Below are 17,761 nucleotides of genomic sequence, written 5' to 3' on the forward strand. Positions count from 1 at the left end.
TGATGCCCACAACATGCCCAAACACACGTTTGGGCCAGTGAGTTTACTTTTATGAACAACATTTAGATCTGAACTGATGTCAAGTGATGGCAAATATCATGGTCTTTAGCGCCACCAGATGGTGATACATTTAAAGCAAACTTCTGTAAATATTTTCTACGTTTGAAAAACTATGGGCCACTGCATGCCACTCCTAAATTAGTCTCGTAAACCCGATCATAAGCAAAATCAGTAGCATTGATACATTGTGGGAGCCAACAAGTCTGTCTACGGAGACTACTCCCAAATAATCAGCCCTGACCAAATTTGTGTTCATTGATTTGGTAAACTACAGTTCCCAGGTTCCCAACGACACAATTAGAGGGAAGCCACACCTCCAGGAAGTGGGAGGATCCCGGAAAAAATGCTCTAAGCAGAAGTGAAGGCCGGGGCCTATGTGTTGAGCAGTCGTAGTGAGCTGTGATAGAGAGAAAAGTCGTCAAAGTCGAAATTGTGGAAAGTGAGAGTATACGAAGAAAAGGGAACGAATGTTTGACCTCTGCCTTTAACGGTAAGCTGTAAACTATACTATTTTGGTTCAGATTTCCACTGTCAAATTTTGCTCAAGCAACCAGACAGTAAACTAACGTTAGCTAGCTACCTAGCCAGAGATACGTCGCTAGCTAACGACTGTCAGATTGATATGTTAAATGGACTGATTACTTGTCCAGATAGCTAATGAGGTAACTAGTTAGCAAACAATAAAAAGCTTTGTTCATAATTTGACCAAATAGGTATTTATCTTTAGATGTTTGATTTACCCCGTCTTTTCTTTGTGATGTCATCATAAACTTAGCCAAGTTAGTTAGCGTTAGCTAGTTTTCGTCAGTGTCGTCCTACTTTGTTTTTACTGGCAAGTAACGTTAATTTACAGTAGACATATTTTTTGTCGGTGTCTGTTCAGCTACATAGCTACTCAACTTCAGCTCTTATTGACATATAACAATTTTTTTTAAATGATGGCTTTAAAAAGCTAGCTAGTTACCGTAACTTGGTGGGCTTGCTAGTTAAATTACAGAAATGTCATGTTAGATTTGTATTTCATAGCTAGTTAGCCTTTAACTGACAGCTAACTAACAAATAACGTTAGCTAGTAGATTTTCCTTTTGGTCCAATCAATTTGATTAAACCTTTCATATTTTGATTTCAAGCTTTCAACAAAGTATCTTCGCTCATTGCCATTGGTGTCAGCAGGCTCTTGGTATCAGCGATGATGACCGATAGTATGAGGAAGTTTGAAACCCACCACCTTAATAGCTATTTATGGTTTCTGCCTGGTAATTGGTAATGATCACGAATACATTCCATCTGGCAATAACCCACATGTCACCAGGTCTTTTACGTTAATTATTATCTTGCCACTGTTAATAATCGTTTACCTAGCTAGGTCTCAAAACATATTTAGCATAATTGGAGTTCAAAGTTCATGGCTGTCTCTAATTAGGCTCATCATTTTGAATGCCGTCATTGCTGAGTTACAGTTTTTGGTCTGTACTTGGTGTGTCAATGGTGGTACACGTAGGTCAGTTGTCTGATGTAGCCCTCATGTGAGTCTGTCTGTGTCATGTTACTTTTGTATGAATGCATGCCTCCTTTTCTCTGGTCTCTGGTTTAATGTGGTGTCCCTCATAACTTACTGTGTCTCATCAGTCCTGTACCCTTGTTCACTCCTTCACCTTTACTGCAGGTCATCTTATGGCAAGGGGATGGGCATGGGAGTCCCCCAGAACTCAGTTTGGCTTTCTACTTACTTCTGAAAGTTGTAATAGTACAATGTACAAGGTGCAACTATGGAATTGGGTAGTGCATTGTCTGTTTTCCTCGTCATGTCAGTCATTGCATACCTTAGTGCAGCGTTTCCCAAACCCTGGGTGCACGTTTTGGTTTTTGCCTTTGCACTATACAGCTGATTCAAATAACCGACTCGTCTTGAGATGTACCTTTTTGTTACGTAAATCATTTGTTAAGTGGGGTGAAAAGGAGACTGAATTGCCCCTTTTTAATGTAAGCTCTAGTGTAATTGAGTTTCTATCAGGAGTGAGACACTAAGACTTTGGGCAAGCAGAGTCAACAACCTCTGCATCATTAAGACAGTTGCTTTGTGAGAAGCTGTTTAAAGTTCACATTTTAGACATTGTTATGTAAATGCGGGCTGAATAGTGGACTGGGCTTGTGTCTTTTGGGTAAACACCAGGGTAAATCCTCATTGGAAACTCGTTGGTGTGTTATGGCTCAATAACAGGACTAGAGACTGGATTTTTAATAACTTGCCTAAGCTGCTGCCATGTTATGTTGTGGACCTTGTCCTTAGAGAGTGGTGACACATTTTGACACAGGCAAACGTTTATATAAAAGGCAATATTACTAGGTGGCATAAAATGGTTGTTTGATTTGGTGTTGTAAGGCTAGTTAAGAAAGTTTGTGACATTTCCAAATATTCCTGACAGAATGGCGAGTAAAATAACATACATCTGCGTGAGACCCAACCCTTTTCGATGTTTAATCCGAAGTAAGCCTAATTGGTATGCGTTAGTGTGGTCAGAAAGGTTGTAATGCATTGGAGTCAATGGAGGAATGAATGAATCGGGTGTGTAGGAGGAGAAGCATGCCCATTCACAACAGGTCATTCTGATGACTCCTCAAAAGACTGAAGATATCCTGTAGGTGTGACTTTTTTTTCTGTTACCCAAGCTGGAGAGTTCTATGTGCAGAGTGGGTTACTGGTCAGTTTGCTGCAAGACTTGTTTGAGACTTACAAGATCAATGTATGCCCCTTATTGATTAAACCACAACAATTTAGGCCTAAACAAATGGGAAATGATTTCTTTAAGTTTGAGTCATTAATAATTAACTGTGTGCTTCCTTGCAGCCAGATGAGACACCCACTAACCTCACCCTGACCCTTTATCTCTGCAGCTCAGGCCCTGTCTGTTGTTCTTATCTCTGACACTAGCCCCATGCTCAAACTGAATGGGGGTGTTCGCGGTTTAGCCTAGTAGGCTTATGCAAAAAACGGATGCTTTTTATCTCACTTAGGGTTGCAAAGCTACCGGTAATTTAAAACCGTCAACTGAATCTTTGGTAATTTTTGGTCATAGATTACCTGATAAGTTTGGTAATTTATACTTTAATTATACACATTAGTATTCTTTTTCTTTTCTTTTTTCTGTGTCCATATTGTCCACGAAATTCTAGTAGATGGACCATATGGTTCAATAGACACTTTTTTGAGGAATTTTCTCGTCTTAATCAACAATGGCTTTATTTTCAATTAACTCTGAAACAGTTGTCTTTTTCCACAACTTGTTGGCTATATTTCCCTTTAACGTGATAGGCCAAAATTATCGGCATGGAGTAGAATTGTATTGCACAGGCTTTTGCTTGGCTGTCATGTTTCACACACAGAGGGAGCCAGAAAGAGAAGGAGATGATTTCTCCCTTGCCTGCCCCCATTTGCTAGTGATGTGTATCCTGTTTGCATTCCCAGAGATTTAGGCTGTGTTTAGACAGGCAGCCCAATTCTGATATTTTTTTTCGCTCATTGGTCTTTTGACCAATCACATCAGATCTTTTCACATCAGATCATTTTTAGAGCTGATATGATTGGTCAAAATACCAATGAGTGAAAAAATAAAAATAAAGGAATTTGGACTGCCTCTCTATACGCAGCCTTAGTCACCATTCCTTTCCTTTTCAAATTGACCCATCCCTTAGTCATTCGGCTTTAGTTTCTCTTGCATACATATTGAAATAGTCCACTGTGCTACTCGATTGGGGTGTCTCGCTTTCTCTTCCGTCTCTGGGTTTATCCTCCCTGACGGTTTCCCATCCAGGCCCAACCCTTTTATACTTCAGATGAAAGCCAAGCTAATAGCGGGATGCAGGCTGGTAGCGCTACCCTCCCTCCCCGTTACATCTAATTCCTCTGGTCCCTCCACCCTTGGAGTTCGGAGAACCTGTTGTCATGTCACCATTTATTCCTAGGTAACTGGTTAAATGAAGTCTGTCTGCCTGACAGCTTGTTGCACCACTAATTCCATGGCGTTGATGATGAATGCACGTTGACACGGTCACACGCTGACACATCTGTAGATAATGGCTGTGCCAGGAAATGGGCTAGCTGATGTTTCAACTGGAGTCTAGGAGTGGGAGACTGTTTGAATTGTCCTTTGGGAACACACAGCTCATAGGCCTATTGGGGTGTGTATTGTTAGCAGTGCTTACAATAGGTCGCCTAGTGGTTAGAGCGTTGGACTAGTAACCGAAAGGTTGCAAGATCAAATCCCCGAGCTGACAAGGTAAAAAAAATCTGTCGATCTTCCCCTGAACAAGGTAGTTAACCCACTGTTCCTAGGCCGCCATTGAAAATAAGAATTTGTTATTAACTGACTTGCCATATTTAATTAAAGGTAAAATAAAAAAATAGCCTAATCAGTTGATTCATTCTACCCAGTCCAGTAGCATCAGTTACTCTTTCTGATCATCACCCATTTCACCCCTTGCTGATTACCATGAACAGCACTGGCCTTGGAGTTTTACCTAGTCTGATTCCAGATCTGTTTGTGTTTCTGCCTACTCCAATGTCATTGTCAAGCCTTTCAGCAATGTTTAGTATGACAATTCCATGACGAGTTGACAAGAGAGCAGAAACTGACCGGCACCCAGGCGAAGTTGTACCTGACAGCAGAGCACAGTGGGACTGTGAGCTGTGACTGAAGCATACCTTTAGGCTAGTTGTGGTCAATAATGGGGTTGGCTGCGAGGGCTCTGAGGTTAAGAGTAGGGCCGGGACGATACCAAGATATGTTTTCAATGTCAAAAATGAAAGCACGAAGCAGATCTAACTCTTTGGTCCGTTAAAAACCTGCTGCATGTAAAATATTGTGTGCTACAGCTTGGAAAATAAATGTGACTCTGGACGACAACATCAAATGTTTGTTTCCAACTTCATGGCTATTTTCTTAAAGTTAAATCCACGTTGTTTTTTTATCGTTGCCACGATACTAACGAGTATTGTGGTAGTGTCCCGACCCTAGTTAAGAGTAGTGTGGGGCATAGCAGATGGGGTTCATGGCTAAATATGAGAGTGGGTACTTAGCCAATTTAAGGCCAGGTGGGTGGACCAGTTGTGTGTAATGTTTGGGATGTCAAGTATAAGAGGAAACCCACAAGGTGGTGGTAACTGATTTCACTGGTCATGTTAAACAGAAACTGAATAGTTACTGAGATATTCCCCCTCCCCCACACTCTTTTCCAGACTTACTAACATTCTGACAAAGCTGACCATGTTGAATAACATGAATGTGTACATTTGTTATTCAATCATGTAATCCAAAGTGCTTGCGTGCGTGCGTAAACGTGCGTCTGCGTAGCCAGGCGCTAATAGAACTTGGTTCTATTTTAGACGCTTGGCGCGCTGCAAGTCCCGCCTCTCCCATCTACCTCCCATCTGAAGTTGGTTGCCAACCGCCATGTCAAATCCACAGAAGAAAAAGAATTTGACTAAAAACAAACTAGGTTTCCCTTTTTTTATCTGTGGATTAACTGTCGGAGTAGAGAACACATCATTTTCTTATGACTCCAAACGGGTCAAAGATCCAGCAAAAAAAAAAAAGGGCCATGTGTATTTCAGGTAAAATAACAACCCAATGTTTATCTTCCAGGACCAATTACCTAGCAACAGCAAGCTAGCTAGCCAAATGTCCATTCATGTTTCATGTGTGTTTTGACCTGACCCCAAATTAATATAGTTGGTTTTGGTATTTTAACCTGCATGAACGCGTCTGGTGGGGCTAGACAACACTAACGTGCACGCGCGGAGTCGGTTTGGTCAGCATGTCCATCATGAACGTGGCTTCTTCATTTGCTATATCTGTGCATGCGTTGTCTTGTATAGCTTTAAAATCTACCCCATGCATGTGAGTGAGAAACTGTTGGATCACGAGGGCAATGCATGCAATATCTGTATGTAGTTAATTGTGTGTGTTGCTACCAGTTCTCAGTGGCTGTGTTTTACTAAGTGCTTGGATATCAAGCTGGCAGCAAAGCCCACGGGAGGCTGTATGAATATTTCACCATCTCTCCCTACCTTTCTCTCTCTCCATCCCTCTCGCCTACTCTCTCTTTGACCCAGCCTCTCTCCCCTCCATGTCTCTGACCCACTTCAGTGTGTGTGGAGGTCTCCAGAGCCCATTAAAGATGCCAGCAGAGGGCTGCTTAGATGCAGGATGCTGCTCGGAGTGACTCTCAGAACAGGAGTGTGTGAGTCTTGGGCCAGCCACTGCAGCCCTCAGGCAATCAGTCAATCATACTACCAAGGATAATTTGTATTCTTCTTAAATTTAACTAGGCAAGTCAGTTAATGGCGGCCTACCCTGGCCAAACCCGGACGACGCTGGGCCAATTGTGTGCCGCCCTGTTCACTATACGGTTCAATAACCATGTCCTAAACTCTTAGGCCTAAATCCACTGTTTTGGTTTATAATGGTGGATTGAACACGGCTTTTGATGCGGATCAGAGTTTCAGTTATTTGTCCTCAGTGTTTATATTATATTGAGTGTTAACATCAGTGTTACTTACACTAATATACAATATGGCCTCATATGACTAGCCTAGGTTAAATGTTCTCTCACTCTTATCCTGTTTGTTTCTGAAGCCCTCATCTCAGGCTGGGAATCCTCCAGCCTCCTTCCCCTCTTCTCCCTGTCCTTGGCTATGGAGCCTTGTCCTGGGGCAGTGAGGCATGCTGCCCTCTTCATTTCCATAGTGTGTGTGTAGTAGGCTATCAGGGTTGGAGAGTAGTCACACCTGTTGTTTTGCCTTAGAATGGTAGACATACTGGTAAGGGTAAACGCGTTGTGTAAAAAGTGCCTCAAAAATGTTTGACAGAAGTGACCTGTTTAGGCTAGCGCTTACATTTTTTTTTATTGAACCTTTTATTTAACTAGGCAAGTCAGTTAAGAACACATTCTTATTTACAATGACGGCCTACCCCGGCCAAACCCGGACGACACTGGACCAATTGTGCGCCGCCTTATGGGACTCCTAATCACGGCCGGATGTAGCAGCCTGGATTCGAACCAGGGACTGCAGTGACGCGTCTTGCACTGAGATGCAGTGCCTTAGACCGCTGCGCCACTCGGGAGCTTAATTAGGAGAAATACCAGGATGTTTCTACGTTCTACTCAGAAACACAAGGACATTGGGCTTAGTTCCACAGTCCTGGTCTATGTTGGCTTTGTTACAACTTTCTCTCTTGTTTGCACCTTAGCTTCATCATATTAGCACGTAGGGGAATTACATGTTGACCCAATGAACATGCAGCTGTTTCTCTCCACACTCACTGTGGTGCGTCTAGGAATCCCTCGGATGGTGTGTATGTGGCAGTAGTCTAGGCCTTTGGTGTGCTACCTTGCTGTACTGTCTGCTCTGTGCTGGGCTGACCCTCTAAGGCCAGTGTGTGGTACCAACACAGTGTGATCTTCTGTCACATGCAAAAGATTAGGCCCTTGCCTGGCCTGGGAAAGACTGAGCGCCAACAGCAACCCTACTCTGGCTGGCCTACCTCTCTCTCTCTCGCTCCTTAACCAGGACCCTATAAAATCCATGTTGTGGATGGAAGCACGGAATCCAGACAATAAAACAGAATTGTATTGAACTTATTAGAAGATGTATTAATTTGCCCAAGTTAATCATAAAACATGAACTAAATGCATCAGTGATTTGTATTTTACTGCAACTGTCTGAAACTGTGCGTGGTGTGCGTGCATATGTCTCCACTTCGTGTAGCGAAGATGATAATGATAAGTCTTCGTGTACAGAGGGCTTCCCCAAAAACATTGTCAATTAAATGTGAACTACAAAGTAGCCTATGCTGACCTGGGAGAATGGTTTCAGGATTATTTGCATCAATCCAGTGCAGAGTATACAAAACAAATTGCCTAATCACGTGAGCGCTACAGAAATGTTGCTAACCAAACAACAGTCTCTTGCTGTTGCACACTTTCAAAAAAAAAAAAAAAAAAATGTAGATGTCTTTAAGCATTGTTGTGCAATTAAAACGTCCAATTTTTATTTTTATTTTTTTTAAATAATAATAAAAATAGACTGCGAATCGGAAACCTGTTTAAAAAATAATACTAATAATGAAGAAAACGAGAATTGTTGGGAAAAAATAAAGTGAATATGCCATGGGAGCCTCATTGATTTAGTTTCGTTTGAGTCACTCAGATGGTGTAAGAACACGGCATAAGCTATGGCAAAATGTGTAGCACTGTAGAACATTTGCTTTAAAATGGCAATTTATTATCACCCCCATGACTGTGTAGACTTGCAGAAAACTGTACACATTCACCCCCCCACCCCAGACATTACTCTCCCCCCTCTAGTCAAGTGTGTTTTTTCAATCTTTGAATGCACTCACTGTTGAAAGACAGGCCTATAGTATAAACCTATACACTGTAGTGTCATGTAGACCTTTTTTGTGACGTTATTGTGATGTTTCACACTTAATTATGGATTTTAGCATTGTAGGCTAACTTAGGCTGGTTGTACACGCAGTTAATGGTTTAGTATAAAAATCAAATCAAATGTTATTTATCACATACACATGGTTAGCAGATGTTAATGCGAGTGTAGCGAAATGCTTGTGCTTCTAGTTCCGACAATGCACTAATAACCAACGAGTAATCTAGCCTAACAATTCCACAACTACTACCTTATACACACAAGTGTTAAGGGATAAAGAATATGTACATAAAGATATGAATGAGTGATGGTACAGAACGGCATAGGCAAGATGCAGTAGATGGTATAGAGTACAGTATATACATATGAGATGAGTAATGTAGGGTATATAAACAAAGTGGCATAGTTTAAAGTGGCTAGTGATACATGTATTACATAAAGATTGCAAGATGCAGTAGATGATATAGAGTACACTATATACGTATACATATGAGATGAGTAATGTAGGGTATGTAAACATTGTATTAAGTGGCATTGTTTAAGTGTATAACGGGCCAACTGTGTCTGTCTGTCTGTGCTACTCTGTCCTTCTGCAATGTTCACTTCCTGCTTTGATATTAATTCCGTTTCCTGTCCCTTTCCCCAAGCAGAAGCTGACTGACCGTGTAAAGTAGCACTATGGAAGATGTGTTTGAAGTTTTTCTTACTGTAGTCATATTCCTCAGTCAATGTCAAGAACAACACATGGACTCTGTGGTCTTGTGGTTGGGCCAGTGTACTCAATCTGCACATCATCATGTGACTAACGGGAACCTATCTAAGTTAAGATGGATGTGTGCAAGGTGGGCAAGCAGCTCAGACGATCAGTTCCTGTTCTGTATTTTCTCTGTGGTCCTCAGCTCTGTGGTCTCTGAGAACACACACACACACACACACACACACACACACACACACACACACACACACACACACACACACAGGTTGGACGTGAACATAGTTGAACTCGGCTTTAAGCTAATGTGTCTGGGGGGTGGGGCGCGTGGGGGGACTGTCTTCCCCCCCCGTTCAAGCGTCATGATTGTGAATGCTCATGGTTAATTGTGGTCATACTCATCATGACCCAATCTGCATATCTAAATGTTGCTTTAGACAGGACCACAGGACATTTCCTTCACTGCTGTGTTTGACTGTTGAGTCTAAAGTAAATATAATTAAGAGAGAATAGGACAGGGCTTATCTCCCTGTCCAGCCCTTGCTTCATTCGAACAGACGTCCAGACCACAATGTGGGTTTCCAGTAGGCCAATCAGAAAAGAACCTTCATTTAAACATTTGGATTGTTTTCTTGTCAAACCATGGCATTTAGAAGCACTGCGATGTTCCTCGGCCAATAGGGTTTATCAGGACGTTATTGATTTACAACACTGAACTGAAGCAATTAGTCTGCTAGGCATTCATTTGAGGCATTTGGGGGATTTAATGAGCAAGTGATGCACATCAGGACCATTTGTAAAGGTGTGTTTGAACCTGAATAATAAGCTCAGTCAAGGGTTAAGATACAAAGGACTAACCTGGAACATGAAAGTAGATTGGTTTATACCAGACACTTGTGGGAGTAGGCGACTTGGTATGACACCATTGACTCCTTGCAGTCAACACTTTTCTCACTGATTTAGGCAAGACTATAAGACTATCCTGGGTGCTTTTTGATGTGTTTTAATTTAATTGTTTTAATGTATTTAACCTTTTATTTAACTAGGCAAGTCAAATTATTTATGACGGCCTCCCCCGGCCAAACCCTAATGACGCTGGGCCAATTGTGCGCTGACCTATTGGACTCCCAATTTACGTCCGGTTGTGATACAGCCTGGAATCGAACCAGGGTCTGTAGTGACGCCGCTAGCACTGAGATGCAGTGCCTTAGATCGCTGCGCCACTTGGGAGCCCAGGGGTCGCTGTCCTGCTGGAAGACCCGTAACCTTTAATGGAGACCCCGTTTCTGAACATATTTGGCTGCAACTGTATCAAAACCTGTATATAAAGTGCCTTCAGAAAGTATTCACACCTCTTGTTTTACAGCCTGAATTGAAAGAATATTTTTTTTGTGACTGGCTTAAACCCAATACCCCGTAATGGCAAAGTGGAATTATGTTTAAGAAATTGTAGAAGTTAATTAAAATGTCTTGAATCAATAAGTATTCAACCCTTTTTGTTATGGCAAACCTAAATAAGTTCTGGAGTAAACATTTGTTTAACAAGTCACATAAGTTGCATGGATTCACTCTGTGTTCAATAATAGTGTTTAACCTGATTTTTGAATGACTACCTCATCTTCTTTACGAGGCATTGAAAAGGGACCTTACAGATAATTGTATGTGTATACAATTATCTGTAAGGTCCCTTTTCAATGCCTCGTAAAGAAGGGAACCTATTGGTAGATAGGTTAAAAAAATTATAATAATAATAATTGACTATCCCTTTGAGCATGGTGAAGTTATTAATTACACTTTGAATGGTGTATCAATACACCCAGTCACTAGTAAAATACAGGCGACCTTCCTAACTCGGTTGCCGGAGAGGAAGGAAACCGCTCTGGGATTTCACCATGAGGCCAATGGTAACTTTAAAACAGAGTATTTAATGGCTGTGATGGGAGACAACTGAGGATGGATCAACAACATTGTAGTTACTCCACAATACTAACGTAATTGACAGAGTGAATAGAAGGAAGCCTGTACAGAGTAAAAATATTCCAAAACGTACATCCTGTTTGCAACAAGACACTAAAGTAATACTGCAAAAAATGTGGCAAAGCATTTTCACTTTTTATTCTGAATACACAATGTTATGTTTGGTGCAAATCCAATACAAGACAGAGTACCACACTCCATATTTTCAAGCATAGTGAAGGCTACATCATGTCATGGGTATGCTTGTAATTGTTAAAATCCTCCAGTCCTTTCAGGATAAAAAATAAACAAAATGGAGCTAAGCACAGGCAAAATCCGAGACGAAAACCTAGTTGTCTGCTGACACTAGGAGATAAATTCATCTTTCAGCAGGACAATAACCTAAAACACAAGTCCAAATCTACACTGGAGTTGCTTACCAAGAAGACAGTGAATGTTCTTGAGTGGCCGAGTTAGTTTTGACTTAAATCTACTTGAAAATGTATGGCAAGACACTTTAAAAATGGCTGTCTTGCAATGATCAACAACCAATTTGACAGAGCTTAAAGAATAATGGGCAAATGTTGCACAAACAGGTGTGGAAAACTTACAGAGAAAGACTCACTGCTGTAATCACTGCCAAAGATGCATCTACAAAGTATTGACTCAGGGGTATGAATACTTATGTAATTTTCAATAAATGAGCAACAATTCTAAACATGTTTTCACTTTGTCATTATGGGTTATTGTGTGTAGATGGTTGAGAACAGAAAAAACGATTTAATCCATGTTGAATTCAGGCTGTAATACAACAACATAGGGGTATGAATACATTCTGAATTCGCTCAAGTTTACTCAAGTTTTCCTTTCACACTGGCTGCCTACGAGTGATATTACTAAGTCGGTTCTTTCTTCCAGCTCCCACAGGTGAAGTCCCCTCTTCCTCCTGCCCCCTCACTGCCTGGCCTAGACTCACCTGACCCAGCCTGGCCCTGTCTCGGCTCCAGTCCCTGCTCAGCGTCAGAGCCCCAGTCCTCCGCCCCAAGGCAGCCTCATCCTCCACCAAGAGCCTCTTACCCCGGTGAAGCTCTCTGCTCGGCAGCATGGCAGGTCGAGGAGGACCAGCACGGACCAACGGCGCGGCGGCCAGCAACAAGATCTGCCAGTTCAAGCTGGTGCTGCTGGGAGAGTCAGCGGTGGGCAAGTCCAGCTTGGTGCTGCGCTTCGTCAAGGGCCAGTTCCACGAGTACCAGGAGAGCACCATCGGAGGTGAGTAGGCACGCCGTCGGCATTGGGATTGTCATTCTTCTCACTGTCTTAGTCATGTTTTGTGTTGCTTTACAGCTGCCCTTGTGTTGAGTCCGTAATCATGTTATAAAGATCAAATAGAATGGAAGTGTGGATGTGCAGTAGACTGAAGGAAGACCACTTAGAATGCCTTGGTAACCGGGGCTGTGTTCCTGCTAGCTAGCAGCCCTTACCCTAGCTGTTGTCAAGGCCAGGTCAGGAGTAGACATGAGCTACAGAACCAGATCTTTCTTGGCAGCTGATCACCTGACTCTTGCATGAGCAGCCGAGCCTTTGACTGACACTTTAAATATGCCACAAGGAGTGGGAGGTCCTTACTCCCGGCCACAGAAAGACTTATAGAGAATGTTCAAAGCAAAACTGAAAATGGATAAGTGTGAGAAAGAGGTACTTGTCATCTGCCTAATGCGGTATGTATTGACTTGCTAGCCGGAGTGGAGCAGCGAGAAGGGGGTCTCTCTCTGTGGGCTCTTAAAACAGGAAGGAAGTCTGTCAACAATGGGATTTCCTGTCCTGGAACTGCTCTAATATCTACGCATCTGGAAGCCGATACTTGATGGCTGAAGTTTCTGGTTTGACCATTCAAATAATTCCACTGCAAAAGTTGATTAACGACTAATGAGTAACTATCTATTTGCAGCTTCACCTAGTGTTTCAAACCTACACACAGGTGTTGGGAATTTCCATGATGATTTAGTGGTTTTCTAGCTAGATTGCTATCTTCATGATTTATGCATTATCCTTTCTATAAATAAATAAATACATAAATTACAGAGTCACATCATGCAGCCACAGCAGGGTGAGGCTGGAGAGACAGGATGCTTGGTGCTTACACTAGCCAAAGCCTTAGGACCAGTCAGCATTTTAAAAACATTTTAAAACCTGTTGTCAGCTGTCTGGTCTAAGGTCACCGAGCTTTTAGTATGGAGCAGTCTTCCTCTATGAGCGCTGCTGTACATTTCCCTCAGCCATGTGACACAACAGGCTGAATTAGCATTATCTTTCTGTCCCATGGATTAGCCAATAGACAGCCACATGTTTTGTTCCCGTCTTCACTTTTTAACTCTCACTACATTTCTCGCTGTAACCTTTTACCCGGTGCTTAGTGCTCTGCGATTCGATCTTGTTTATTTACATAATTGTCCCTTCCTCTTCTCTCTAACGTTGGAAGGCTCCCAATTCTCCTCAGCGCTGGCTTCGTAGCTTCACGAGTTCTCATTAAGCCACTGTTCATGTTTCCTCTTAACTGTCTCATGGCCTTGGCTGTTGGGGTTATGTGTGCCTTGTGCTAGTTTAACTCAGCCATGTCAAATAGTGTCCTAGGGGTATAGTTGTCCCTATCTAAGGATGAAAACAGAATACCTGTCCTGTGCAGATACTGAGTTTTACTCCACTGTGAGGAAATGCAAAGTAAAATGTACACTTATTTTCTATGTGTAGGGCATTTGCAGACTTCAAAATCAAAATAGAGCCTGAAACTAAGTCTATGATTTGTCTCTACACCCCTCCAGCTGCCTTCCTCACACAGACTGTCTGCTTGGATGACACAACAGTTAAGTTTGAGATCTGGGACACTGCAGGGCAGGAACGGTATCACAGCCTGGCCCCTATGTACTACAGAGGAGCGCAGGCTGCCATCGTGGTCTATGACATCACCAACACAGTGAGTGACAGCTGCTGGTCACGTGTGGAACTGGTTCCTGAGTGTTGCCAGCACTCAGTGATTTTTTTTTTATATATATATATTTTTTTTAGCTGAGGTTGATTATTCAAACCCTCAACAAAGGACAGACCTTTGCTCTCGTAACTGACACTTCTGTAGATATATAATAGAGCTCTTGTGTGAAAAACAAACATCCATTGTGCAATCTGCCTTTGTTTTTATGATGTTAAGAATGTTTTTTCTTTCCTGTGCAGGATACATTCACACGTGCAAAGAACTGGGTGAAGGAGCTCCAACGACAAGCCAGCCCTAACATCGTTATTGCACTGGCAGGGAACAAAGCTGACCTGGCCAACAAAAGAGCTGTGGACTTCCAGGTACTGAGGAACTCCTAACAATTAGATGCTGCTCCCACTGGACTATTAGTGAATGTCCTAGAAATGTCATTTTTATAGTTTCTGTTGATATTCAAGAATGCTCACGAGCTCTCAAAGCTTTGGGTTGTTACTGATTGTATCGATGTGTTTGTGATGGAGCTCTAAAGATCTCTGTCCTCCCTTTGTTTTTGTTGTTGTAGGAAGCACAAGCGTACGCAGATGACAACAGTTTGCTCTTCATGGAGACTTCAGCCAAGACGGCCATGAACGTCAATGAGATCTTTATGGCCATAGGTACGTGTACCACAATATTATATGTGCATTTATACACTGGGTGATTCGAGCCCTGAATGCTGATTGGCTGACAGCTGTGGTATATCAGACCATATACCACGGGTATGACAACACATTTATTTTTACTGCTCTAATTAAGTTTGTAACCAGTTTATAATAGCAATAAGGCACCTCAGGGTTTGTGGTGTATGACCAATATACCAAGGCTAAGCGATGTGTCCAGGCACTCCACTTTGCTTCGTGCAAAAGAACAGTCCATAGCCATTGTATATTGGCTATATTCCACACTCCCTCTGGCCTTATTGCTTAAGTATACACTGAGTTTACCAAACATTATAAACTGGGTTGTTTTAGCCCGGGAATGCTGATTGGCTGACAGCCGTGGTATATCAGACCGTATACCACGGGTATGACAAAACATTTCTTTTTACTGCTCTAATTACATTGGTAACCAGTTTATAATAGCAATAAGCCACCTCAGGGTTTGTGGTATATGGCCAATATACCACAGCTAAGGGCTGTGTCCAGGCACTTTGCGATGCATTGTGCCTAAGAAAAGCACTTAGCTGTGGTATATTGGACATATACCACACCCCCTGGTGCCTTATTGCTTAATTAGAAACAACTTCCTAATATTGAGTTGCACACATCCTTTCGCCCTCAGAACAGCCTCAATTCATTGGGGCATTGACTCTACAAGGTGTCAAGCGTTTCACAGGGATGCTGGCCCATGTTGACTCCAATGCTTTCCACAGTTGTGTCAAGTTGGCTGGATGTCCTTTGGGTGGTGGACCATTATTGATACACACGGGAAACTGTTGAGCGTGAGAAACCCAGCAGCGTTGCAGTTCTTTACACAAACTGGTGCGCCTGGCACCTACTACCATACTCCGTTCAAAGGAACTTACATCTTTTGTCTTGCCCATTCACCCTCTGAACGGCACATATACACAAGCCATGTCTCAGTTGTCTCAAGGCTTAAAAATCCTTCTTTAACCTGCCTCCTCCCCTTCATCTACACTGATTTGAAGAGGATTTAACAATTAACATCAATAAGGGATCATAGCTTTCACCTGGATTCACCTGGTCAGTCTGTCATGGAAAGAGCAGGTGTTCAAAATGTTTTGAATACTCAGTGTACATTTCTTCCCAGAACAAATCAAATGTGTAGAAACCATAAAGGCTTCCTACTTACTGTTTCTTTCTGTCCTTCTCCTGTAGCCAAGAAGCTTCCTAAGAACGAGCCAGCTGGTGGAGCCGGTGGCCGGGCCGGTGGTCGGGCAGGAGTGGACCTGCAGGAAGCCGCCCCACAGGCTGGTGGTAGCAAGTGCTGTGGTGGGAACTAACCAACTGGACCGACACACCAACCAACCTGCAGTATCAACCAACTGATCAGACCAGCTGACAAACACATCCCACGGTCAAACCAACTGACGGTCTGACCAGCCACCATGCACCGATCAACTGATAAGCAAACCAGCTCACAGGCCAATCAGCTTGTCACCACACAACTCCAAGGTTCCAATGATCAGACAAATGACACAATTATGACCAACATGACGACCTACAACTGTTTTAACTTACCCGAGGACGTAACAACCCATTATCTCCAACCAAACGATGGATATCTGACATCACCCAGGCAAAAAACAACAGCTCCACTTAGGGAGGGAAAAAAAAGATCAATCCTTACCAATCGCACTTAACAGAGCACTGTTCTTTTCTTCTTTCACTGTATTTCTGTAAGAAAAAAATCAGAACGCAACTGTGAGGAATAATGAACGGGCTCTTTGTGCCCTCTCCTTTCTCTCTCTCTCTCGTCATCTTTACCATAATGCTACAGTATTTCAACGTATGTCTTCTGTCACTTCTTACCCTGTTTTAGTTTGGTGGTGGGTGAATGTAGCAATTCTCATGATTTCATTTTTCCCTTGTTCCTGATCGTCACCCTTGTTCCCGATCGTCACCCTTGGGCAAGAGAAGGGAGAGTGTTCAATCCCAAAAAAAGGAGTTAGGAGAACAGTTTTTTTCCTTCCAGATATAGCAGTTGTGTAGATTAACTGAACTATTACATTGTTATTATTATTGTTGACTTATTTTTGGCACACGTTAAACAGTATGATTTCAAAGACTAGACCGCCTTAGGTTTTCCAATCATTAATCTATGATATCCAACCTTATACATATTGGTTACTGATGTTAATGCACTAAGTCATTTTTAGCATTAATGTTTTTGAATCATTCATATACAATGACGAAAAGGATAAAGCAAGATTTTGTTTTCCTGACCAAAATCACAATTGTGTATTGAAAACATGTTGATATTATTTGTATCATTATTTTTCTTCAAACATGTAACCAATCAGTAGTTACTGTCAATACAATACCTTCCCAATCTCAACATGATGCCTTGTCATCCTCAATTATTTTTGTCATGTAAAGATGTATTTTTTTATTTTTTTTTGTGTACAATTCTTGTTTTCTGGAGAGTCTCTGGTATTGGGTGCACTGCTTCTGTCACCGCTTGTGATTTCAGACGTTCTCTTCAGTTTCTTTTTTTTTGTTGATTTTCTGTTTTTTGTTTGTTTCTTTTTTACTTTTTCCTATCGGGAGGGGAATTCCTCTGACCAGTCCGCGTCTGTTATGACATCAATGACTAGCACAACAGTACCTGCAGCTATCACTGCTGTGAGATGGGGGCCAGGGGTAAACAAAGCAAAGCAAAACAGCAAATTGTCATTTTACCAATAAATAAGGGGGAAGGTATCTCATTGTCTGCCTGTCTTCTCATTTGTTCTATGACAATGGGTATTTGAGTAGATTTTTCACTGTTAGGTGAAATCTAACAGCTTTTCGTATCTCTACCGACATGTTGAGCTTATTGTAGTTATTTCCAGTTATTCCAGCCTTTGTTCTCTAATTCTCGATCTTGCTTATGATCTGCT

At 42.1% G+C, this 17,761-nt stretch overlaps 1 protein-coding gene across 1 annotated transcript; it reads left to right on the forward strand.

Annotated features, from left to right (window-relative positions):
- The first annotated feature begins 391 nt into the window (after positions 1-391).
- LOC129832977 (ras-related protein Rab-5C-like) lies at positions 392-17,582 on the forward strand. Its single transcript, XM_055897159.1, has 6 exons — positions 392-550; positions 12,093-12,443; positions 13,994-14,145; positions 14,400-14,522; positions 14,723-14,816; positions 16,038-17,582. The coding sequence occupies exons 2-6, from the start codon at positions 12,278-12,280 to the stop codon at positions 16,160-16,162; spliced, it is 660 nt and encodes a 219-aa protein (XP_055753134.1). The 5' UTR covers positions 392-550; positions 12,093-12,277; the 3' UTR covers positions 16,163-17,582.
- Positions 17,583-17,761: the final 179 nt, after the last annotated feature.

This window comes from Salvelinus fontinalis, chromosome 34, assembly GCF_029448725.1.
Source record: "Salvelinus fontinalis isolate EN_2023a chromosome 34, ASM2944872v1, whole genome shotgun sequence".
In the NCBI taxonomy this organism is placed as follows: Eukaryota; Metazoa; Chordata; class Actinopteri; order Salmoniformes; family Salmonidae; genus Salvelinus; species Salvelinus fontinalis.